General features: G+C 49.0%; 2 protein-coding genes across 11 annotated transcripts in view; both read right to left on the reverse strand.

Moving 5' to 3' along the window:
* The window catches only part of BCL7B (BAF chromatin remodeling complex subunit BCL7B), an 18,916-nt gene extending 16,537 nt beyond the window's left edge, over positions 1-2,379 (reverse strand). Inside the window, exon 1 of the mRNA XM_003354498.6 lies at positions 2,174-2,379. Within this exon, the coding sequence (XP_003354546.1) occupies positions 2,174-2,265 (92 nt within the window). The 5' untranslated portion in view covers positions 2,266-2,379. The remainder of the gene's footprint in view (positions 1-2,173) is intronic.
* TBL2 (transducin beta like 2) overlaps positions 1-25,531 on the reverse strand; it is a 26,393-nt gene extending 862 nt beyond the window's left edge. Inside the window, exons 1-10 of one of the 10 annotated variants that reach the window (XR_014840254.1) lie at positions 25,375-25,531; positions 23,481-23,605; positions 23,034-23,218; positions 22,397-22,548; positions 21,925-22,051; positions 21,236-21,388; positions 20,497-21,005; positions 13,279-13,522; positions 11,549-11,768; positions 6,851-9,239 (exon numbers count right to left, since the gene is read on the reverse strand). Coding sequence is in view for 4 of the 10 variants with exons in the window: in XM_085016828.1 (XP_084872954.1) it covers positions 20,543-21,005; positions 21,236-21,388; positions 21,925-22,051; positions 22,397-22,548; positions 23,034-23,218; positions 23,481-23,605; positions 25,375-25,501 (1,332 nt within the window). In the remaining 6 variants the exon portion in view is untranslated. Of the gene's footprint in view, positions 1-6,850; positions 9,240-10,120; positions 14,338-17,271; positions 21,006-21,235; positions 21,389-21,924; positions 22,052-22,396; positions 22,549-23,033; positions 23,219-23,480; positions 23,606-25,374 lie in introns of those variants that run through there. The other 9 variants (XR_014840250.1, XR_014840253.1, XR_014840252.1 and 6 more) reach the window with 9 other exon arrangements.
* Between the last annotated feature and the right edge of the window lie 703 nt (positions 25,532-26,234).

A 26,234-nucleotide genomic window follows, 5' to 3' on the forward strand; every position in this document is an offset into this window, starting at 1 on the left:
CCATTGAAAAATAATCACAGGAGCAGGACAAGACGCTTTCAGCTAACAGAATGAGCTTACACTGGTGTCTGGAAGAGATGAAGGCCAAGACATGGAAATACTACTTTAAGATTTTATTTTACAGGGAGTTCCTGTTGTGACACAGTGGAAACTAATCCAACTAGTATCCATAAGGATGTGGGTTCGATCCTCGGCCTCTCTCAGTGGGTCAGGTATCCAGCGTTGCTGTGAGCTGTGGTGTAGGTCGCAGACACAGCTCAGATCCTGCATTGCTGTAGCTGTGGTGTAAGCCAACGCTTGTAGCTCCAAATCCACCCCTAGCCTGGGAATTTCCATATGCTGTGGGTGCGGCCCTAAAAAGACAAAGCAAAAAAAAAAGAAAAAGAAAAAGAAAATTTCAAGTCCAAATTTAAGGACAAAAAAAGCAAAAAAAAAAAAAAGTAACTGCTGTTACTGTTGCTATAGCTGCTGCTATTGAGTAAACGATGACATCACAAAAATGTAGAGATTGAGATGTAACGGAAAGAATGAACTAAAGACCTAGGAAACTGGAATTAATTCCTGGACAAGCCACTCCATTTCCTCATTTATCCAACAAATATTTAATATGCAAGAAGCCTATGCTAGGTCTTAGACACACAAGGAATAAGATACACAGTCCTGACTCCCACAGGGCCCACATTCCAACTGAAAACAGACATCACACAACTCAGCTCAGTTAGAAACCTAATCATTAGATTTAACCATATCAAACTACCACTGCTGTAGGTTAAAAAGGCATATATAGGAGACATCTTATTCATCAACCTAATACAATTATGGAAAGTTCTATGTAAGGGACCTGATTTAGATAGGGCATCTTGAAAGTTGTCTTTGAGGAAGAAACTGCAGAGCTTAGCTAGGAGTTAACCAGGCAAGGGGAAGGAGAGGGTTAAGAAGGACACTAGGCAGCAGGAAAAGCAGTACGGCCCCAATTGAAAGATGGCCAGCATCCTAGAAAAGAGGGCAATTTGAGCCAGGCTGATGAGGCAAGAATGATCACCTCTGATCTTTATTCTAAGAGCAAGAAGAGATCAATGAAGCATTATCTCCTAAGTAGGGGAGTGCAGGAAGATTCACACTTGAGAAAAATGCTATGTGATAATGGACTGGGGAGTGAGCCAGCCCCGAAGCAGGGAGATCATCCGGAGGCTGGTACCGAGTTCGGGGTGAGAGAAGATGGTCATCTGCCCTAAGCTCCAGGTGGGGGCAGAGATGGCCGGAAGAGAAAGGTATGCCCATTCTTAGGTTTCATCAAAAAGGATTAGATGTGGGGGGGGGGATCGTTTATTATTTAACTAGTATTGAGTCCAACTATATATGAAGCCCTTAGAGATAAGGAACTTGGTCCTGTGTGGAGAAATGGACAAATAAACATTCAAGATAATAATGACCCTAAAGGAGGCTTCCTGGAGGGAGCTAACACCTTACCGGGGCTTTAAAGTTATTAGCAGTAATCAGCTAGAGAAAAGTACTTATGAAACTAGAGCAAATAGTTGGCTGTGAAAAATTAAGCTGATAACGCACTGGAGTTCCTCATACAACATAGGCGGTCAACCAGCACCCGAGAAGAACGTTACAAGAACCGAGAGAAAATGCCCCCCCAGGTCGCAGCGTGTGGGCCGGTATTAGGGAAAAGAGCCGGCTTTTGATTCCGACGACCACTTGGTCGCATGGCAGTTGTTTACCCAGCAGCTCTCACCTAACTTAGACGACTTAATACGTACAGCGCTGTCTGGCCAACGTGAAATTCTCAGACTGTTAGTTACTATATGGGACAGTTCAGAACGCAAAAGGCTCCTAACGCTGACGGCCCCGGGGACGAAGCCCACACGAAGACCGGCGTGAAAGCCAGAACCCGCAAAGCGAGCAACGCCGGAAGACGGCAGCTCCCGCGGGCGCCGAGCTACCCGAGGGCAGGTGGGCGGGCCCGCAGGCCGGGCGACCTGCTGATTGGCCGCGGCCGGCGCGCCCTCTGACCTCACGGCGACGCCAGCGGCACCCTCCACCCGCCTCCTCCGCTCCCCCCTCCCCCCAAGCGCTGCCGGTCTGCTCCTACCCCGCCAGGCAGTTCGCCGAGGCTCTGGGCCTGGGCAAGCGACCCCCGCCAGCACCCTCCGCTTCCGCCCCTCACCATTTCCGCACTTTCTCGATGGCCGCCATCACTTTCTTGATGTCGTCCTTGGCCCGGCTGCGGGTCTCGGCCCGCACTGACCGGCCCGACATGGCGGCGGCGGGAGCGGCGGGGGCCGGGACACTGCTCCCAAGACACGGGGAATCGCGCCTCACGCGCCGCCACCCGCCCGGCGCAGCAGCGTCACCGCGGCCGTCGCCCCCACCGTGCGCGCGTGCGCGAGGAAGCGCGCGCCCGCCCTCCTCTTGAGGCTCGGGGCATCAACGCGCCTGCGCGCCCCGCCCCGGGTGCCCCACCCCGGGAGACCCACCCAGCGCACCACTCCCTCGTTGTCCTACCTTGGGTGTCCGTCCCAAGGCACCCAAGGAGTCCACTGGGCCCCCACGCAGGCCCAGGTATGCAGTGAGCTGACTGCACGTGCTGTGTGCAGGGTGAGGTGCGAGGCGCTGCAACCGGCGTCCCTGGATCTTTCCCGGGGGATTTGGAGATCAACACCTTCATCCTCTGGCCAGGGCTGCCGATATAACCTGTATTTTATGGACTTGACTCCCTACGGTACCGAGATTCTATACCACCGTGTCCTGCTGCCTTTCCTCTTTGGGGCCCTAGCTCCGGCTGCGCTCCAGCCAGAGAATTTCACACCTTCAGTATGCCTTCCAACCTTAGCACACATCTGTTCCCCACCTGGAATTCGCTCATCTCTTCATCTGAAGACCATTTACTCTTCCAACATCCAGTTGGAGCTTAGAGAAGCCTTCCCCTTGTATTCTGGGTTTCCGATTTGTCCATACTTGGCACTCTGCATCACTGTCACGTTTAATTCAGCAATTGTTGATTAAATGATGCCTGCATTGTGCAAGGCTCTGTGCTAAGTGCTGAGGACAAAATCTGGGGGTTTGCTTCCAGAGCTTACAGTTTAGTAGAACAGGCAGGCCAGAAAAACAGGTATTTATAAATGCTAGGCTCAAGTCATGCAAGTGCTATGACAACCCTAATCTGGATAAGGAGTATCCAGGGGCATCTGGGAACAAATGACCTTGTAGTTGAGCTCTGAAAACACTGTAGGTCCAATTGCTCTAGGGCCTGTGACCACAGACACTATAATGCTAAGTAAATGTTTGAGTGAATGTTTAACCTTCAGCGCAGCTCCCTTGCTCTGCCCCCACACACAACTCAAGGCATTTACTAGCGCTTGTGGTATGCGGGGAGGGTCCTATAGCAGCTGCTTCAGGAAATAGAAAGGAAGCAGGTGACAGTCTACATTACTAGATAGCGTCTACTTCTTTTACCTCCAGGGAAATGTCAAGCCAACCCCGAACTTGACAGAGTCTCTATGACTATTTAGCCTTTCATAATCCACCAACATCATGGCTTGACAAGCATATGTTGTCTTGCTGGTGAGAGGCCCAGGAATAGTGTCTGCCTGGCTGAAGAGTGGAAGAGCTGAACCAGCATATGGAGGGAAGGATGATTCTAGAAATAATGGGATCAAAGGTGCATCTGTTTCTCAAAGCCATTGATCCAAAATAGCAACCCAAGAACTACCAGAGCACCTGCTACATGCCCTTCTGCTGTGGACACCGTGGGTGATGCAGAAATGAGTAGGACTCCCTGGAGTTCTCTTGTAGCGCAGCAGGTTAAGGATCCAGCATTGTCACTGCAGTGGCCTGTGTCACTGCTGCGGCACGAGTTCAGTCCCTGGCCCAGGAAGTTCCACAGCCATGGGTGTGGTCAAAAAAAAAAAAAGACACACTCCCCACCCTTGAGGTGAGGATAAGGAATGCAATAGGAAAATAAAACATAAGACAGAGAAGGTGGTAAGTGTCGTGAAAGAGGCCAGCTCTCTCCAGTTCTGTTAATAGGGCACCCTGGTCTAGGCACACAGCCCTGGGCAGTTATATCTCCCTATGAGCCTCCTACACCCAACTTTCCTCCAGTTACCCTGCCAGCCAGCCCCCTTCCTCAGGCCATCTTCCGCTCTAAAGACCCAGTGATCCTCCAGTTTCTTGCTCACATTTGTCTATCTGGCCCTGCATTCCCCACCTTATCTCCCACTGAAGCTCTCTGTGTAAGAGAGTGATCAGAGTGGGCACCTGCCAACTATATCCTGCAAGCCACACAAATGTCCTCTGCTGACAGAATTTTTTTTGTTTTTTTTTTTTTTGTTTTTTTTTTTGGTTGCACCTGCAACATGCAGAAGTTCCAGGACCAGAGATGGAACCTGCACCAGAAGAGTGACAATGCCAGGTTCTTAGCCATCTGAGCCGCCAGGAAGCTCCCTTGACATACTTTTCTTTCAAAAGATTGCACCTTGGGGAGTTCCCGTCGTGGCGCAGTGGTTAACGAATCCGACTAGGAACCATGAGGTTGCGGGTTCGGTCTCTGCCCTTGCTCAGTGGGTTAAGGATCCGGCATTGCCGTGAGCTGTGGTGTAAGTTGCAGACGTGTCTCGGATCCTGCGTTGCTGTGGCTCTGGCGTAGGCCGGTGGCTACAGCTCTGATTCAACCCCTAGCCTGGGAACCTCCATATGCCGCGGGAGCGGCCCAAAGAAATAGCAAAAAGACAAAAAAAAAAAAAAAAAAAAAAAAAAAGATTGCACCTTGGCATTTCCAAGGTGAAAGTCCTTTGCTAGATACAGAGGTGGGTGCTGAGATGGGCAGCCCAGACCTTGGCCTTAGGCAACTTGCATGCAAGGCAGGGACTCTCCTTCTCAGAGTAAAAGCTGCAGTGGCCTGTGATACCCCAACTGCCCTTGGATATCCCTGAAGATCACAAGCCTAATCATAATTGGAGGTTTTTGATTTTTCATTTGCTTTATATTATCTAAATATCAGCCCTGTGATGGCAGGGACCCCCTCATAGTTCATCAGAACATCCCCAATGCTTAGCACAGAGGAGGTGCTGAATAGAGGAGTGAAGGAGTGAGTGACCACCCCCCTCCCAGGCTAGGAATCTAACGGGAGCTGCTGCTGCCGGCAGATCTGAGCTGTGTCTGTGACCTACACCACAGCTCACGGCAATGCCGGATCCTTAACCCACTGAGCAAGGCCAGGATCGAACCCACAACCTCATGGTTCCTAGTCGGATCCGTTTCCACTGCACCATGACGGGAACTCTTCTTTATTTTTTTTAATGATTTTTATTTTTTCCATCATAGCTGGTTTACAGCGTTCTGTTGATTTTCTACTATACAGCAAGGTGACCCAGTCACACATGCATATATACATTCTTTTTCTCCCATTATCATGCTCCATCATAAATGACTATAGTTCCCAGTGCTATACAGCAGGATCTCATTGCTTCTCCATTCCAAAGGCAATAGTTTGCATCTATTAACCCTAAATTCCCAGTCCATCCCACTCCCTTCCCCTCCCTCTCGGCAACCACAAGTCTGTTCTCCAAGTCCATGTGTTTCTTTTCTGTGGAAAGGTTCATTTGTGCCGTACATTAGATTCTAGATACGTGCTATTATATGGTATTTCTTTCTTTTTCTGACTTACTTCACATAGTTGTATCCATGTTGCTGCAGATGGCATTATTTCATTCTTTTTTATGGCTGAGTAGTATTCCATTGTGTATGTATACCACATCTTATTCCATTCATCAGTCGATGGACATTGAGGTTGTTTCCATGTCTTGGCTATTGCCCACACACTCCCTTTAGGCCCGCCATCAGCTGTTTTCTCCCTTTCCACCCTGTCCACATTGTCTGGAACTCATCCCACTTTCTTTGTCAGAGCAGTTTAGCTCCTGCATAGCACCCAGCCCTCCCCAACCAGCACACCTGTCTGGGGCCAGCACACCTTTGATGACCAGGCCTCTTCTAAAGTCCTTTCCATGGCTCCCCATTGCCTAAGTTCAACCTTATGCCATTGCTCTACTCAGGGTCCCAGTTATGACCCCAGTCACATCGAAAGGAATGCCAGGAGACAGAAACCCTGGGTCAGGATCCCACCCAGCCGTATACTTATCTCATGGGTTTGCGTGGGTCACTTAACCATTCTGAATCCTAAGTGTGGTTTTGTTTTGTTTTCTGTGAAGTTACGTCAATAACAATGGCACTGTACTTCCCAGGCTTGTGCTGAGGATCTGTGAGGTAGGAACTGGATGAGCTTTGTAAACCACAAAGTGCCTTGCAGTGGCTTCTGGTGCCACTGCTCCTGCCTGTACTCTTGTTCAGCTGCAGCTGAACAAGACTTGTTCCCTGTTCACTGAAGAGATTCTGCACACTTCCGCCTCTGTGCTCCTACTCACTCTTCGTCTCCCTGGAGGCCGGCTCTTCCCTCTCACAACCCCCTCAACGTCCTCCTTTGGAAATTCCCATCTTTCAAGACTCAACCTCCACAACTGTTCCAAAAGCATATAATCCCACCCTTAGGCCTAGGCCCCCTTAGAGCATTGAGTTCACCTCTCTCAGCCCTTTCCTTTTTTTTTTTTTTTTTTAGGGCCCCACCTGCAGCATATAGAAGTTTCCCGGCGAAGGGCTGAATTGGAGCTACAGCTGCCGGCTTACCCCAGAGCTACAGCAACGCCAGATCCGAGTTGCATCTGTGACCTATGCTGCAGCTTGCAGCAATACCGGATCTTTAACCCACTGAGCAAGACCAGGGATTGAACCAGCATCCTCATGGATACTAGTCAGGTTCTTAACCTGCTGAGCCACAGCAGGAACTCCCTTTTTTCTTTTTAGGTTGTATTTTATTTTCATCATTTTGTCTTAATGTATAACATACACATGCTACAAAAGTAAAAGAGTACAAAATGTTGGTAATTGTGAAGTTGTGTAATGGATACGTGGGTGTTCCTTATACTCTTGTCTCTATTTTGGTCCATTATGAAAAGGTTTTTTCCAAGGGATACAGTGAAGTTCAAAAGGTAAAAAAAAAAAAGCAAGTCCGTCCTTCTTAACCTCCCCTGGTCTCACAGTCACCCTGTCCCCCTCTGCCTAGCCTTCTAAAAAGAGTCTGTACCAGTGGCCTCAACCTGACTGCACCTGGCATGCTTCAAAAGATACCGATGTAGAGTTCCCACTGTGGCACGACAGAATCGGCAGCATCTGTCACAGTGGGTTAAAGGATCTGGCATAGGTCACAACTGTGGCTCAGAGCTGATCCCTGGCCCAAGAGATGGCCATAAAATTTAAAAAAAAAAAAAGATACCTTTGCCTGAGTTCTTCTCCCCCCCCCCCCACTCCGAGAGGTTCTGATTTATGGGATTACAGCCCAGCCATTAGGATTTGTTTTTAAGCCTTTTTTTTTTTTCTTTTTAGGGCTGCACTTGCAACATATGGAAGTTGACATACCCAAACATACCCCAGCCTACACCACAGCCACAGCCACACAGGATCCGAGAGCTTCGTCTGCAACCTACACCAACCGCAGCTCATGACAATGCTGGATCCTTAACCCACTGAGCGAGGCCAGGGATCGAACATATGTCTTCACGGATGCTAGTCGGGTTTGCTAACTGCTGAGCCACAGTGGGAACTCTGTATGTGTGTGTGTGTGTGTGTGTGTGTGTGTGTGTCTAAGCTTTCTAGATTGCTTTAATGTCTAGCCAATGTTAAGAACCACTGGTCCACACACTTAGAAACATACATACAAAAGTACATATTCATGCAAATCATTGCAGCATGCTCTGTGCCTTATTCTGTACTTTGATATTTTATGTCACATCATTGTGTTTGTTCTCTGTTGCTGCTATGACAAATTATAGCAAACTTATCGCCTTTAACAGCACAAGTGTCTTATCTTGTAGGTTAGAGGTCTGATAGGGATCTCACTGGACTAAATTCAAAGTTCATTCCTTCTTAGAGATTCCAGGGGAAAATCTATTTCCTTTCCTTTTCCACCTTCTAGGAGCTGCCCACTTTCCTTGGTTCATGGCTCTCTCCTGTCTTCCAGGCCAGCAACATCAGGTAGAGTCCTCCTCCTGCTGCCATATCTCTGACTCTCTCTTCTGTCTCCCTTTTCCACCTTTAAGGACATTGTGTCCCTGTGATTCCCTTGGGCCTTCTCAGATAACCCAGGATAATCTCTCTATTTTAAAGCCAGCCAAGGAGTTCCCTGGTGGCTCAGTGGGTTAAGGATAGGGCATTGTCACTGCTGTGGCTCATGTTTAATCCCTGGCCCCTGAACTTCCACATGCCACGAGCAGTGTGGAAATAAAAAAAATAATAAAATAGGCAGCTGATTAATGACCTTAGTTCCCTTTTGGCACGTGCAATGAACTCAACGTTTATGTCATGGCAAAATTTACATGTTGAAATCTGAACGCCGTTTGATGGTATTAAGCAATGCGTTTGATGCAACTAGAGATTCTCGTACTAAGTCAGTCAGGAAGAGAAAAACAAACACCATATGATATCACTTATATGAGGAATCTAAAATACGGCACAAAAGAACCTGTCTACAAAACAGAAATAGACTCACAAACATAGAGAACAGACCTGTGGTTGCCAAGGTGGAGGGGGAGGGAGTGGGATGGACAGGGAGTTTGGGGTTAGTAGATGCAAACTATTACATTTAGAATGGACAAGCAATGCGGCCCTACTGTGCAGCATAGGGAACTATATCCGGCCTCTTTGGATGGCCCGAGATGGAAGATAATTTAAGAAAGGGAATGTATGCAAATGTATCACTGGGCACTTTGCTGGGCAGCAGAAATTGGTACAACCTTGTAAATCAACTATATTAAATTTTTTTTTAAAAAAAGAGGTGTCTTCGGGAGAAAATTAGGTCATGAGAGTGGTGCCCTCGTGAATGGTATTTGTGCTCTTTTTTTTGCAGGAGGGTATGGCCACAGCATGCGAAAGTTCCCAGGCCAGGGATCAAACCCTTGCCACTGCAGCAACAATGCCAGGTCCTTAACCACTAGGCCACCAGGGAACTCTGTGTTTATGCTCTTATAATCAGGACCCCAGAGAGCTATCTTGCCCTTTTTCTGCCATGTGAGGACACAACGAAAAAGTGGTCATCTATGAACCAGCAAGCAGGCTCTCACCAGACATCAAATCTTGGACTTGATTCTCCAGTGCCTTGATCTTGGACTTCCCATCCTCCTAAACTGTGAGAAATTTCTGTTGTTTAAGCCATCCAGTTTATGGTACTCCGTTATAGCAGCCCAAACTAAGACAGTACGTATCCTAACAAATTCAAAGATTCCAGGTATTGGGAGGTGGGTGTCTTGGGTAGAGGGCATTATTAGGGGAAAATGCATTTAATGTATTTTTTAAAAGATGATCTTGCCTAGGAACCTCCGTATGCCACGAGTACAGCCCTAAAAAGCAAAATAAATAAATAAAAGATGATCTTGGAGTTCCCATTGTGGTTCAGTTGGTTAGGAACCCAACTAGTAGAGTTCCCATCGTGGCACAGCAGAAACAAATCCGACTAGGAACCATGAAGTTGCGGGTTCGATCCCTGGCCTTGCCCAGTGGGTTAAGGATCCAGCGTTGCCGTGAGCTGTGGTGTAGGTCCCAGATGTCGCTCAGGTCTGGCGTTGCTGTGGCTGTGGCGTAGGCCGGCGGCTACAGCTCCAATTAGACCCCTAGCCTGGGAACCTCCATATCCCACAGGTGCAGCTCTAAAAAGACAAAAAGACCACAAAAAAAAAAAAAAAGAAAGAAAAGAACCCAAGTGGTATCTATGAAGATGCAGATTCAATCCCTGGACTCTCTGAATGGGTTAAGGATCCAGCATTGCCGCAAGCTGAGGTGTAGGATACAGAGGAGGCTTGGGTCTGGGATTGCTGTGGCTGTGGTGTGATTTGACCCCTGGGAACATCCGTACACCACATGTGTGGCCCTAAAAAGAAAAATAAATAAATACATAAAAATAAAATATGATCTTCTGTGTAGCCCAGTCTGGGAGCCAAGGCTCAGAAAGAATGTGCAAGGCTAAGGAGCTCTAACCCAGTTTCACTATCTATTTAAATATTCTCCTTAATTAAAAAGAAACAAAAATATTATTTATTTGTTTAAGTTTGTAACCCACGCATGTACATCCAGGCCTTCCTTCTCCCCACAACCTCAGGGAGGAAGCATCTTATATACTCTACATGCAGTCCATGGAAGATGATCAGCAACTCTCTGATGAAAGAAGGGAGGGAGGGAGGAGAGAAGGAAGAGAAGGAAGGGAGAATAAAAATAAGGGGGAGCTTGGAGTTCCCGTCATGGCGCAGTGGTTAACGAATCCGACTAGGAACCATGAGGTTGTGAGTTCGATCCCTGGCCTCGCTCAGTGGGTTAAGGATCTGGTGTTGCCGTGAGCTGTGGTGTAGGTCACAGATGTGGCTCGGATCCGGCATTGCTGTGGCTCTGGTGTAGGTCGGCAGCTACAGCTCCAATTCGACCCCTAGCCTGGGAACCTCCACATGCCGCGGGAGCGGCCCTAGAAAAGGCAAAAAGACAACAACAACAGCAACTACAAAATTTCCCATCTGTCACTTGATGTAAGTAGCTATGAGTTTTGGTCAACGGATGCTTTTGATGCCTGGAATCCTTGCTTCTATTAACTACACTTCTCTCTTCTTTGCTGGGAAACCACCTCCTCCCAATCTCAGTCCGGGGGGCTTTGGGTGACACTGACCCCACCCTCTGTCATCGAGATGGGCATGTGACCCAGGTCTGGCCAATCAGAGCACTGTAGATCATTAGTCACAGCGATTGGCTAAGGGATGGGTATGTGAACTAAGAAGGGACCTTCTCAGGACTTTTGCTGGAAGTCTTTTTTGGGCAGGTTTGGCCCTCCAAAAAAAGAACTGTGCGATGTCCTGTAAGAGATGCAAGTGATATCAATTTTTTTGTCTTTTTTTCCCTAAAATTAAAAATTTTTCCCTACTTTGCTTAATTATGATTTTAGAAATGCACTAACACCTTTTTTTTTTTTCTTTTTAGGGCCACACTGGAGGCACATGGATATTCCCAGGCTAGAGGTTGAATCAGAGCTGAGCCACCAGCCTACGCCACAGCCACAGCAATGCCAGATCCAAGCCACATCTGTGGGCTATGCTGCAGCTTGCAGCAACACTAGGTCCTAAACCCACTGAATGAGGCCCGGAATCAAACCCACATCCTCACGGATACTAGTTGGATTCTTAGTCTGCCAAGCCACAATGGGAACTCCCTGCACGAACTCCTGTTTTGCTGACTCCTCTGAGGACTATGAGCAAAGCTCTGTGACAGAAGGGAATCCAGAAACAAATAGAACCTTGCTCTTAAGGAGTAAAGACAGAGGGGGTATAATTTGGGCAACATCTTGGAGGGCAGGTGTATTCATTTTCTACGCTGCATAATAAATTGCTAAAAACTTAGTGGCTCAAAACAACACAGATTTATGTCGGTTTCCATGGGTCAGGAATCCAGTATGGCTTACCTGAGTCCACGTGCAAGGCTACGAGCAGTATGTGGCCAGGACTCAGGTCTCATCTGCAGAGCTTGACCAGCCAGAGACTCCCTCCCTTTCAGGCTCACTCAGGGTTTTGACAGATGTAACTTCCTTGCACTTTTAAGACTTCAGCTCTTAACTTCTAGAGGCTACTATGCAGCCCCTCCATAGGCCCCCTCACAACAGGCCGGCAGGGCAGAAAGCAAGTCTGCTGGCAAAAAGGAGCCTTATATACCATAACATAATCACACGTGACATCCCATTCCCTTTGGCAAGCTGGTTAGAAGCAAGCTGCAGGTCCCGCCCACACTGAAAAGGGAGGGGATTAACCAAAGGCAAGAACACCGGACGTAGGGATGTGCGTAGAAGAAAACACAGACAATGTGGAAACAAAGCTTTAGGCACCTTTCCCCAAAATATTAGTCTCTGAGACATGACTTTACTGCAGTAGCTATAATTATGAAAACAAGACACTTACATTTCACAGAGAGATCAGCAGAGAATCTGGTTTCCCTAATGCTCCTGGGGGGCTGCGTGCAGGCGGCAGGAAGACCCCAGAATGGGGCAGGGGGGGAGGCAAGGAGACGGGAAGTAACGGTTCACTGTTGGGAGGTCATCTTACCCCAAGTATTGTGTGGTTTGAAAACCACAAGTCGCATCTGTCCCTGACCCTTATCTTAAAACAGCCGCAGGTGCTGGGTGTTTAAAGGTTGTGCCCAACGCACACACTGGTTAAAGGCTGTGCGATCCCTGGGTCAGGTATTGGATGTGGGCACTTCAGAAGGGAGGTGAGAATGAGAATCCAAGTGGGCACTCAGGGACCACAAGGCCAGAGGCAACTAGGGAAGGCAGATGGAAGTTCTTTTTTCCTTTTAGGGCCACGTGGCATAAGGAAGTTCCCAGGTCAGGCTAGGGGTCGGATCAGAGCTGCAGCTGCCGGCCTACATCACAGCCACAGCAACATGGCATCTGAACCGCATTTGTGACCTACGCCACAACCTGTGGCAACGCCAGACCCTTAACCCACTGAGCCAGGCCAGGGATTGAAACTGCATCCTGATGAAAATTATGTGGGTTTCTTAACCCACAAAGGGAACTGGACGTTCTTTTATTTGACCAACTGACCCTATGTTAAGCTGTGAGGATACTGAAGTTCATCAGACATGTCACGTACTCTCCAGATAATCACAGCACAGATAGATGATAACACAATGTGGGGTAGAGATGGAGAAATGTTCAGCTTGGAAAAGCACTGAGGAGCCATTATGTTAATCTGAGGTAACATGAGAAAGGCAGTTTCCAAAGAGGGGCTCCTGGAGTTCCCTGTGGCCTAGAGGTTAAGGACCTGGCATTGTTACTGCTGTGGCTCTGGTTACAGCTAAGGCAAGGGTTTGATGCCTGGCCCGGGGATTTCTGCATGCCCCAGGCGGAGCCAAAAAAAACAAAAAACAAAAAAAAAAACAAAACACACAGAGAGGCTCCCGAGAGAAGTGAGGTGATGGCCTTGTGACCAGGGACAAGAGTTGGGGATTTCTGGGGCCTAGCAGGGAATGGGAGAGCCCACTGAGAGGGCCCTGGGTGGCTGACCTGCAGCTCCTCCATCATTGGGCACAAGCAAGGAAACACCTGTAGGATCAGGGCAGTAGAGTAGGAATAACATTTAAGATCAAGGCAGACTAGCACAGGGCATGGTTCCCAAACACCGGTATCAGACTCACCTGAGAGTTCATAAAGAACACAGATGCCCAGGCCCGCGGAAACAGGAGAGGTCCTGGGCCCTTTGTAGTTAAACCCTGGCCCCAGGTGATTCTGACTCCTGCCACAGCTGGAGAACCAGCAGGAACATGAGCTCTAGACCCAGACTCCGCCGCCTTGAATCCCAGCTCAGCCATGTGCTGCCTAAGTGACCGGCAAGGCTGTCGAGTCACCGATTGTGATATGGGAATTGTAAGAGTCAGAGACCTGCTGGGAGGACGAAATGAGTTACTATCAGTACAGAACTGAGAATGGTGTCCGGACTATAATGAGTACTCGACAAATGGCAGCCATGATCATCTCATCAGTTTTAGCTGTGGCAGAAAGGAGCCATTAAAGAAGAAGAAGAAGAAAAAAGGAAAGGATTAGAGGGTAAAACAGGGTATTCAATCACTAGTTTCACTGAGATTTTTATTTTTTATTTTATTTTTTTGCTTTTCAGGGCCGCACCCACGGCGTGTGGAAGTTCCCAGGCTAGGGGTTGAATCAGAGCTGCAGCTGCAGGCCTACACCACAGCCACAACAATGTGTGATCTGAGCTGCGATGGCACAACCTACACCATAGCTCACGGCAACGCCGGATCCTTAACCCACTGAGTGAGGCCAGGGATCGAACATGCAACCTTATGGATCTTAATTGGGGTTTTGTTAACCACTGAGCCACGAAGGGAACTCCTCACTGAGATTTTTACAAAAACAAAAATCCTACTCAATAAGGAGCATACACAAACAGCCAGAAAGCGGTTTGAGACGTTTAAGCGGGAGGAAGCCAAGTTCGCCTTGGGCGCTGAGAGCATCCACGATGACTTCGGGTGGAAAAGCTCCGTCAGTTTATAAGAAAGACAGTCTGCTCAGCCCCCCACAGCTTCCCTGCTGTCCTGTCAGACTGATCCTGGGATGTGACGGAGGAAGGATCAGGGTGTAGATGTGGCCATGTTGGTACCCTGGCTGCAGCTGGTCTGTGGGATGCTTGGAAGAATTGAAAGGTGAGACTGGAGAGTCAGTAATAAGGCCACAGATACCTGTTAAGAAAAGGCACAACTGGGAGTTCCCATCCTGGCTTAGTGGTTAACGAATCTGACTAGTAACCATGAGGTTGCGGGTTAGATTCCTGGCCTTGCTCAGTGGGTTAAGGATCCTGTGTCGCCATGAGCTGTGGTGGAGGTCACAGACCTGGCTCGGATCCCACATGGCTGTGGTGGAGGCTGGCAGCTGTAGCTCCAATTCGATCCCTAGCCTGGGAACCTCCACATGCTACAGGTGTGGCCCTAAAAAGCAAAAAATAATTAAAAATAAAAGAGGCCTCCTCCAGAGGGACCTGTCCTGGCCCTCACCCTGCCAGGCCCCTCCCCATGAGGCACAGCTGTAAGACCAGGGAAATGTGATTACCCACTAGACCCTGGACTCCCTGTCCAAACCACCCCAAGCCTGCTTCCAGGGCTCGGATGAGCCTCTTTCCTGGCCCATTCTCACAAAGGTGATGCTAGCATGAGGCACACCCTAAGGCCCTAGTGGCTGCTGGCTGAGAGGCAGGTGGGGCCTTTTCATGGCCAAGATGGCATGACATATACCTGAATCTGAGAATTCTAAATTTGAACTTGGCCTTCCAGGATGTTATATCAAGGTAGGACATAACATTCTTGCACTCAGCTTAATTCATAACAAAGTCATGGCCTCCATTTGTATTCTTGCCTCTGCCTTTTTTTTTTTTTCTTTTTGCCATTTCTTGGGCTGCTCCCGTGCATATGGAGATTCCCAGGCTAGGGGTCTAATAGGAGCTACAGCTGCTGGCCTACACCACAGCCACAGCAACTCGGGACCCAAGCTGCATCTGCGACCTACACCCCGATCACGGCAATGCCAGATCCTTAACCCGCTGAGCAAGGCCAGGGATGGAACCAGCAACCTCATGGTTCCTAGTCGGATTTGTTAACCACTAAGCCACAACGGGAACTCCTTGCCTCTGCCTTTACAACTACTGGTGATGGGCTGTGCTTAAAGGCATGCACTTCAGTACCAGATAGGCCTGAGCTCTAGACAAGCCATTTTTTGGTTATGGGCCTTGGGCAGTTTACTTGGACCCTCTAATAAACTGATGTCAAGGCTCTTTCAGTTCTGAGTATCCCAACTCAAACTGAGAGTCAGGAACAGGAATTTATTGGCTCTTCTATGGCCAGTGGTGTGTCTGGATCCAGCAGTCTAAGCAAGCAAGAGCCCCAGCTGACTTTCGACATCGTTAGCGGCTTTCCTGTGCTGCCTTCATTCTCTGGCGGGACCACACAAAGTTTACCTTACCCTCTACATACTAGGCAATCGCAGCAGAATATTAGAGATATTTTCACTTTCCTAAAGTTCTGGCAATGTCCAGGGATTGGCTAATTGGTCATATGCCCACCATGGAGAGTCTGGGTCTAACCCCTGTAGATTATATGGATTAAGAGTCGGGGAAGTGGAAGTTCACCCCATTAAAAACTAAGATGTGGTTGGTTACTGGGTTTTGCTGAGGCAAAAACAGAAATGAGCTGTTGGTGGTTGAAAGCTTAGCATTCAGTGTTAGACACGATTAATGTGATCAAGAAAATGAAAATGGGCTCAGACTGGGTCTGTATACTGAAGAGAAAGCAAGTGCAAACCACATTCATTTTCTGGCCGCCCTGAACTCTGGGATCAGGGTTGGAAGCTTGAAGAAGTGAAGAGCTGGACATACAGTCACAATCTCAGAAGATGCTGCCAGGTTTGGATATATGAATCACACTTTCAGTTGCAGTGGCTGATTCTGCAATGCCGGCCTGTGCCCATCAGTGGACCTCAGCCTCAAGAGCTGTGTGCTGGAGTTCTCTGGTGGCTCAGCAGGATAAGGATCTGGCGTTGTCACTGCTGTGGCTCGGGTTCGACCCCTGCTGTGGCTCGGGTTCCACAAGGTGTCGGGGTGACCAAAGCGGGGGGAAAGAGCTGTATGCTGAAACTAAGACATACTCACCTGGAAGACTCATATTTCTGGAATTTTGTAAAGGAGTACATGAATCCCCAAATTACTAAGTTTCTAGATATCTGGCCAATTTAAGGTCTATGATACAACCCACCCGCACCGAACACTCATAGCACAGAGTATGTACTTCCTAGTCACCTCCTCTAATCTCCAACTACAGAACACTTTTTTTTGGGTCTTTTTTGTCTTTTTTAGGGCCAAACCCACAGCATATGGCAGTTCCCAGGCTAGGGGTTGAATCGGAGCTGTAAGCTGCCAGCCTACGTCAGAGCCAGAGCCAAACCAGATATGAGCCATGTCTGCAATCTACACCACAGCTGACAGCAACAGTGGATCCTTAACCCACTGAGCAAGGCCAGGGATCGAACCCGCAACCTCATGGTTCCTAGTCGGATTCATTTCCGCTGCGCCACAATGGGAACTACACAGAATACTTTTTAACATGAGTCTTGTTATTACCCTAACCAAAAATTTTTATTTTTCCTGTGGCATACAGAGGCATACAGAGGTTCCCAGGCTAGGGGCTGAACTGGAGCTGCAGCCAGCAGCCTACACCACAGTTCACCGTAACACTGGAGCCTTAAGCCACCAAGCGAGGCCAGGGATTAAACCAGTGTCTTCATGGATACTAGTCGGGTTCATTAACTGCTGAGCCATGACGGGAACTCCTTACCTTAACTGAAATTGACTACAAGTATAAACTCATCTTTAAATGTGCACTTCTGTAATTTTTTTTTTTTTTTTTCATTTTTGGCCACCCCACAGCATATGGAGTTCCCAGACCAGGGATCAGATCCGAGCTGCAGTTGCGACCTAAGCCACAGCTGTGGCAATGCTGGATCCTTAACCCACTGTACATCAAACTTTTGTCTCAGCACTGCCAAGATGCTGCCAATCCTGTTGCACCATAGCAGGAACTCCTATTTTTTTCTATTCTTGATGACTGATAAAAATAGTCTATATACCATTTTTTACTATTTCCCCAAATTTTTATTTTGAAAAATTTCAAACCCATAGAAATTGAAATATTAATATTAAAGTATTAATGCTGCCTTCATACACAAGTTTTTTTTAAATTAAAAAAAAATACAATGGCCTCTGGTCTACATTAATATCCAGGTAACTTCTCCATGCTTATAAGAGAAGCAGCCTCATCTTCACTGAGAGATTTCTGTCCTCACGAAGTCTCTGTAATGACTTTCTTGTAGTGCTGTCACTCGTCTTAGACATTCACAGCCCTAGAAGGCAGGCGGGACAGGGCTTATACCCATTTTACAGAAGAGGAAACAAATTCAGAGACGTCAAGTGATCTGCATGCTCAAGGTCTCAAGTCTCTAAGTGCCCCAGCTGGTTCTAGTAACTCAATATTCTGTGGTCACTTCCTCTCCTGGTCATACAATGAAAGTAGAGCCAGAGCCAAGCAGATATGCAAAGTGGTTTAGTCTCATTCTTCTGACAATCAGAAAGCAAATATTCACCAGGACCCACGTGCACAGTGTTATCAGTCTGTTAGGAGGAACATAAAACCACAGTACACAGAAGGTACTGAAATTTCTGTCAACTGCCCTGGTTTGAGTCCAACATTTACTGAGTACTTACTCAATCCCAGGTACCGTGTTTGGGATACAGAGCAAATCGGACAGACTAGGATTCCTGCGGAGCTCACATTCCAGCAGGTTAACGAACAATCCAGAAGCTGCCAAACAGAGACTGTTGGGCTGCCTTCTCCCCAAACTAGCTTTTTGTTTGGCCCATATAATGCTTAATTTTTTTTTTCACAGTAAATTGCCAACTTCTAGCTCCTCTCAAACAGGCAACTGCTGCTGGACTCCTGATGATTAAACCACAGCCACCTCTGCCCCTGGCCCAGGACACAGGCTGTTAAAGACCACCTCAGTCTCCACCATTTCCTGCACAGACGACAGTGGCCCAATTCACGCATTTATAGCACCCACTTGACGTCCATAGCATTTAAGCTGAGACCCTGAAACTAACAAATACCCAAACAAGGTAATTCCAGATAGCATTAAGGAATGCAAAATATGTCATCTCATTGGTGGAAAGGGCTACTTCAGATTGGGTGGTCAGGGAGGGTCCCTCCTAAACAACTGATAACTGAATTCTGACAAGCCTGACAAGTCTGTCGACAGAAAAATAATAATGCTTCTAAGCAGAGGAAAAAACACAGGTACAAATCCCCCTTGATGGCTGGAAATAACTTGGCTCGGTCCAGGAACAGCAAGGTTGGGATGGCTGGGAGAGTAGGAATAAAATCTCAGAGCAAGAAGCCAGATAATACAGGACTTTATAGGCCTTGGAGAGTATTTTGGATTTTATTCCAAGGGCAATGAGATGCCTTTGGAGGGTTTTAACTTGGGAACAATGTGATCTGTTTTATATTTTCAAAAGATCACTCTGCTACATAGAAAAGTGACTTAACGAGACAAGAGAGGAAGCGGGGGGGTGGATGAGGAAGCTATGTTATGGCAGTCCAGCAGGTGACAACGGCTAGGACCAGGATGGTAACAGCAAAGATGGAGAAAGGTAGCGGATTCAGGGTATAAACTGGAAAGTGACTAAGAGTTTTCTGATGGAGTGGATGGAACTAGTGTAGCAGGGCAGAGGGAGCAATGAAAAGGGAAAAATTAAGGGGGGCTCCAAGGTTGGGACTTGTTCAAACCTTTTGAGTTGAGTGTGGCTGGCGGAGGCTCTAGCTTTAGGGAGAGGGAGTAAGAACTTATTTGGATGGAGAAATTTTGCCTAGGCTCAAGTCTTCCTAGATTCCTCATTTCCCTCATGTCATATCCAAGCAGTCCTCAAAGTCCAAAAACTTGAACTTCTACATACCTAATATCTCCTATCAAGTCTGTCCTTCCGATTTCAACTTTGTATCCATTGCCTCTTGTCCTAAGTCAAGCCTCTCTTGCCTTGACTTTGATAACAGCCTTTGCCAGCTATGAATAAACTAACAAAAAGCACTTCACAGACGTGTGTACCTCCCTCCCGCCAGCCGTCCTGGATGGCAAAGATGTCTTATTCATATTTATCTCCAGTGTCCAGTGCTGGGCTAGGCACAGCATAGGTCTTCGGATATTTGATGAACTGAAAAGAGGTTCTCCTCAAACAGGCTCTACCCTCCTGGAAGAGAAGAGCCCCATCTTGGCTTTTTTTTTTTTTTTTGTCTTTTTGCTATTTCTTAGGCCGCTCCCGCAGCATATGGAGATTCCCAAACTAGGGGTCGAATCAGAGCTGTAGCCACCGGCCTACACCAGAGCCACAGCAATGCAGGATCCGAGCCGCGTCTGCAACCTACACCACAGCTCACGGCAACGCCGGATCGGTAACCCACTGAGCAAGGGCAGGGACCGAACCCGCAACCTCATCGTTCCTAGTCGGATTCGTTAACCACTGCGCCACGACGGGAACTCCAGCCCCATCTTGGGATTCTGTGATTCCCCCACACAACTTAAAGCAGAACCAGACAGGAAATGTACGATCAAGTCCCAGAAACTTGGCCTTCCCAAGGGATATGTTTCTTTCTAATGTAGTTTCAAACTGCCCTGTTTGAGTCCCACTTTTACCCAGTAGTCAATAAATCATGTTGCACAAAAGATAACATGTATTATGACTTTTCCACTTTTCTTCCAAATCTAGGAATTTTATACTCTCATACTCTCACATCTTTGTTAAAGATGTCAAGAGATAATTCTCCATTTTACAAATAAGAAACTGAGGCACAAAATGAAATCCCTTAATTACTGTGTGATGGAGTTAGGAGCTTTGCCTTTCCCTGAGCCATAGCACAGTTCTGGAATTGGAAGCTATTCTCATCTCCTACCCCTGCAAAACTGCTGGTTGGTACCCCGGCGTTCCCGAGGTTCTCCCCCACAATTACAAGCTTCTTTGGGTAGCAGGGTGTGTTGCCACAGGTCAAAGACCATGTTCTCTCTCTCTTCTAATTACCACTCTCCTCAGTGCCTGGAGAAGACAGACTCCACTCCTTGGGCCCAGGAAAAAGAGAAGCACCTTGATCATTAGCCTGGGAGGTCAAGTAAGGCCAAGAGTCACAACCAGCAAGAAGGGAGAGAGAGATCTAAGTAGGCAAGAATAGTTTCAATGGGAAAAAAGAGAGAGGAGCCACCATTAAGAAAATTAGGACACTCCTTTTGAACGGTTTCCAGCCGGGGTGTACCTGGAGAAGAGGCAGCAGTGGCGGCAGCAGTGCTGTACCCCCAGAGTCATTTCTTCAAGGCACCCAGGCTCTTCAGGGCCTCCTGGGCCTGCGTCAGCTGCTGCTGTAGCCTCTGGCGGGTGCTCTCATTGGAGGCCCGCTTCAAAAGGCCCTGCATTTCTTCCACCACTGCTCGGTGGCCAGGGGCGTTGTGGAAGAGCCGCACCGCCCGGTCCCCGCAGGAGGCCAGAAACCGGCCAGTGATGTCAAAGGACAAGTCAGTGATACACTCTCCATGGACCTGCTCAAAGCGCTCCTCCTCCTCACCCCTCCGGGTACTGTACAGATGAATACTGGTGCCACAGGCCAAGGCCAAGACTTGGGAGTCAGGGGAGAGTGCCAGGCGACACGGCATGGTGCTCGCTTCTTGAAAGCGGCCTGTCCTCAGCAAGTAGGGGTCCTGTTGCTTCTTGTACTCCACATCTGTGTCCCACAGTTTCCAGGTACCATCCTTGGAGACAGAGGCCATCCTGCAGCACAGAAAGTCACAGCTGTAGCCCCAACACTCCCCGAAGGGAGGCCACTGGGACAGCACTAGGGAATCCACTCGTCAGGAAGCCAGCTCCACCACTCTAGCTATTTCCTGCTGAGAGCCAGGCACCCCACCTGCTTCAGAGCTGCTGCAGGGAATGGCACAAGGATCCTGGTTGTCAAGCGGGGCTGGGAGCCGTTGCTAAGAAATCAGAGAGGGTTCACTCACCTCCGGGAGTCATTGGAGAAAGCGAAGAAGTGGACAGCTGCAGAGTGGCCCTTCAGTTCAAAAGCTCGAACAACTTCCTGAAAGTCCCCTTTTTTCCCAAAGCAGACTTCCCAAACTTTTACATCTGGGGTGAAGCCACACGAGGCCACAAACCTGCCAAAAAACCCAGTTTCCTTTAAAACAATTTCAAGGGCAGCTTTTTCTGCAAAGCCACCAAAACTTTTTCCTGAAAAAGTTAATAATCTTGTATCTAAATAACACCATCTTTAAACTTTTATACGTGACCTCAGTTCCTCCTCATGGCCATGCTGTAAGATACACAGTACGCCCACCCAAACTCTTTAAAAACTATGGATGAAGAAAAAGACTAAGGTCTTGAATCTAGGTTTCCTGATTCCACAGGTTTTGCTCTTCCCCCCGCCCTTTTTTGGCCAAACCCACAGCCTAAGGAAGTTCCCAGGCCAGGGACAGAATCTGAATGGTATCTGCGACCTACGCACACACTGGATCCTTAACCCACTGCACTAGGCTGGGCTTGAGCCAGCAACGCCACAGAGACAAGCCGGATCACTAACCCACGGTGCCAAAGCAGGAATTCCTCCTCCTTTTGAAGCTGGCTCTCTGCTCTATCCCTGGCCCCCAGCCCCAACCTCTGCCCATCCCTGAGGCCAAGGGCCCCCCTTCCTCACCTGCTACAGGGGGATATAGCCGCATACGTATTATTCATCTGGTTGGTGTTGATGGTGGACAGCACCTGACCTTTCAGATTCCAGATGAGGATGGTCGTGTCACTGGAAGCAGTCATGATGAACTTCCCTGAGGAGAGAGGGGCGGCACGTGCGCTGAGGTCAATGACCAGATCAACTGTCATTCTCCAAAGAGACACTTATGAAGGCCTCTGCGGCCCAAAGTTTCCATCCTCCCCTCCTGAGCCAAGGGTTGCCACAGATAAGGATCTGGCTGAGGAGGGCGGCTATTCTTACCTGTCTCCTCGGGGGACTTGCAGCGACTCCCAGGACTCCAGGGGAGCCCAGAGCCAGAGCCCCTTCTGTCACCCTGGGGCTGAGCAAAACTCTCGGCTACTATTCAGTGATTGAGTAAGTGTAACTGGGTCTCTTTCCTCTTGCCTTGGGCAAGCTCCATCCCCTGAGCGCCTCTCACCTGTGTCGGCAATGCCAATGTTGACAATGGAAGCTTTGTGCTTTTTAGGAAAGTCCTCTGGGGTGGCTGTGAAAGTATAACCTCCGTCCTCTCGCTTAGTCATCTTGAAGACACGGAGGGTGTCTCCATTCGCCAGCCAGACGATGAAAGCTCTAGAGACAGAGAGCAGACAAGTCTCTCACTTGTTTGGATACAGAGACCTGTGTGTGCCAGGCCTGTGCTAGGCAGACTCTGAGCAAAGTCAGGATCTCCCTTGAGGACCTTAGTCCAGCCTCACAACTTAACCCCTTGGTTCCAAATCACTTAAAACTCTTTACAAGGTAAGACTCTCGTATCTCTGGCTCCTTCAACCATCTCTCTAGGTTTTAGAAAACCATTAGAGTTTCTAAGACTAATCTGGAAGCGAGGCTTTGGTACTTCCCAAGTAGGAACAGATCTTCCCCCTCTGCTTCTTTGCTATGTAGCTGCCTAGCTCTCCGGGATGGCCCAGGCAATGTCTGAACGGTCTGGATGTTCCCTTTCTGCTGCCGCAAAGGAGACCCTGGGTCTCCCCTTACTCTCCCAAACCAAGTATGGGAAGGCCATAAGCCTGGGCCAGGGCTTCTGCACGCAAACCTGGGGCTTCAGCCTGTCTCACCTGCAGTCAGGGCTGAAGCGCACCAGGATGGCATGGTCCAGCTCCACATTTGCTCTCATGCTGCGATGCTCCCGCTGCAGGAAATCCTTGGTGCTCCAGATGCGGATGGTACGATCATCTGCACAGGTGGCCAGGTACTTGCCATTGCTGCTAAAGTCCATGCAAGATATGTTCCCATTGTGGCTCTAGGGGAAGGGTTGTAGGAAGTATGAACAGGAACCCCTTGGGCTGATGGAGAAACCCAACCTGCAGTCATGACTCTGGGGCCCTGGTGCTTACATTAACAGCAAGCTGCTCATGAGCTGTGATGAGAAGGGACAGGATGGGGCATCCCCACTGAACTGGTCAGAGGCAGAGGGGTGTGTGGCACGCACAGAACACTACAAAGGAAAGGTCTGTGGGGTATGAGTCTTTGTATACATGTGCTATGCATGAGTACCGATGTACCTTCAAGGCTGCAGCCAGGAGGCGGTGGGTGAAGTTGTGTTGCTGAGGCTTCTCCTTGCGAATCCGCTGTTTCTGCTTCTTGGATTTCAAGGACTTGTCAGGTGGCAATCCATTTGCTTTCTGGCCTATAAGAAAGGGCCATGCCATCCATCCATTCACTCACTCAATAAGCACCTACTGATCACTTATGATTGACCTGGCATTGAATGACCAGATATGGCCCCTGTCCTCAAGAAGAGAGAAGAGCAGGGGAAGAAAAAAAAAAAAAAAAAAAAGAGGCTTCGGAATCAGACCTGGGTTTGGATGGTCTCTACCACGGAGTAGTCTCAAGGAGGCTGCTTGCTGTTAGTGTATGTGAGTGAACTATAATCACATAGCACATCAATGCACATTAGAAAAGGCTCCCTCGGAATTCCCCTTGTGGCTCAGAGGTAACAAACCCAACTAGTATCCATGAGGATGCAGGTCCGACCCCTGGCCTCGCTCGGTGGGTTAAGGATCTGGGGCTGCAACGCAGACATGGCTCAGATCTGGCATTGCTGTGGCGGAGGTTGGCGGCTACAGTTCTGATTCGATCCCTAGCCTGGAAGCTTCCATATGTCACAAGTGCTTTTTAGCCCTAAAAAGCAAAAAGAAAAAGAAAAAAGAAAGGAAGGAAGAAAGGACAGAAGGAAAAAAAGGCTTCCTTTCTGGGCTGACACAGCTCAGTGGGTACAGAGTATGGCCAGTGGAATGCAGATACTTTGCCAGGTATCTCCAAGTAGGGAATAATGTGCCCAATGGAATCTGGTGGCCCTGGTCCTGGGTAAGTTACTTAATTGCTAAGGGCCAAAAGGAAAGTGGAGAACTGGGTGAGATAATCTATACAAAATGACAGGTGGAGTACCCAACACAAGCATGAAAAGGCACAAAGGAATCCCAGGGACGAGAGGTAGCCAACATGGGTTGAGGACCTGCTCTGTGCTGGAAATGGTGCCTGTCGCTTTTGTATAAAATAGCTAATTTAATTGAGAATCAAGCCAGGAGCAAAGCTGGCAGGTGTTAGATCACTCCAGATGCTCCTCAGTTCCTACAGCCAGAAAACTCCTGAGGCCACATACAGAGTCTAATCTGCCCTCTTGCTTGCCTCTCCAGCCTTGTCTACTAAGCCCTCTCCTCTCCCCTCCCACTACCGTCAAATCAAATGCTGTTTCAGGACTCCCTGGCTTCATGCGTGTTGCCACTGCAAGAATTTTCTCCCTCTCTTGGTGTCCCGGCAAACTCTGACACGCCTATCCTTCAAGACCCCACCTCACGGGTTCCCTACCTGCTCCCCCACCCCCACCGAAAAAAGGAGGGCCGGCGACTCCCACCCTTGGGCTTCCTGTTTCTAGTACTGACCTTCCTATGAAACCTACCACACTACAATTTTCACTTACATTTTCGGACATTCTTCCTTACCCGACAGGGGACTCCCTAAAGGAAAAGACCCCAAAGCCTACAGAGGCAGTAGGTACTTAGTATACCGGGGAATCAGAGCGTTCACAAACGAATGCCCGCCCCCTCCACCCCTTTTTCATAAAATAACGACCAAGGGGCGCGCTGGAGAGTTTACTAGCGCTCCCGCAGCGGCCCCGGGGAAAAGCTGCGGCTCGGAGGGAAGGCGGCTTGGTCTCGGCCACGAAGACCGCGGCCACGCGGGACCCAGGTTCTAGTAGGTCGTAAGGGCGAGACCAGCCGGGCATGGAGTCGCCTCGTCTCCGGATGCGAAACTCAGGTCACAACAGGAGAAACTGAGGCCCAGGGAGGGGGTGGGTCTCTGGGACCCCCGCAGGCCCAACCTGCAGGTCGGACCCCGAGGAGGCCGGGAGCGAGGTCCCCGCGGGTCGCCCCTACTCGCCCCCGTGCCACTAACCGACGGGCCGGCCGGTCTCTTCCTCTGCGCGCAGCCACCCTCGCGCTACCGCCGCTGTCGCCATCAGGGCCAGCAGCCCGAGTAACAGCGACAGCCCCATCAGCTCCGGCATCTGCGGCAGCTCCATGTTTTCAGGGCCGATGCCACCTCAGCCTCTGGCTTCCCGGGCGCCTGCACGTTTCCGCGGGGCCGCGCGCGCACGCGGGGCGGAGCCTGGCCGTTGGCGCGTCCTGAGGGGCGGGGCGGGATCGTTGGAGCGCCGGGGGGCGTGGCCTGGTTTTGCCCCACCCCCTTGAGAGGCGGGGCCTGATAGCTGGGAGTCTCAACCCACTTTTTTTTTTTTTTTTTTTTTTTGCTTTTTATTTTTTTAATTTTTTTAAATTTAAGTTTTTGGTTTTTTTAGGGGCCACACCCATGGCATATGGAGGTTCCCAGGCTAGGAGCTGTAGCCACTGGCTTACACCACAGCCACAGCAAGGACAGGACCAAGAGGGTCTGTGACCACAGCTCACCGCATGATGGGATCCCTAACCCACTGAGAGGCCAGGGATTGAACCTGCGACCTCATGGATACTAGCCAGATTCGTTTCTGCTGCGCCAGGATGGAAACTCCATTAAATTTTTTTTTTTTTTTTTTTTTGCTTTTTAGGGCCACACCTGCTGCACATGGAAGTTTCCAGGCTAGGAGTCCAATAGGAGCTATACCTGCTGGCCTACACCATAGCCACAGCATTCTGGGATCCAAGCCGTGTCTGTGACCTACACCACAGCTCACAGCAACACCAGATCCCTGACCCACTGAACAAGGCCAGGGATTGAATTTGCATCTTTATGGATACTAGTTGGGTTCGTTACCACTG

Source organism: Sus scrofa, chromosome 3 (assembly GCF_054392235.1).
Source record: "Sus scrofa isolate SSC_HxYL_T2T_F1_AM1 chromosome 3, Sscrofa_HxYL_maternal_Yorkshire_Landrace_v2.0, whole genome shotgun sequence".
NCBI lineage: Eukaryota > Metazoa > Chordata > Mammalia > Artiodactyla > Suidae > Sus > Sus scrofa.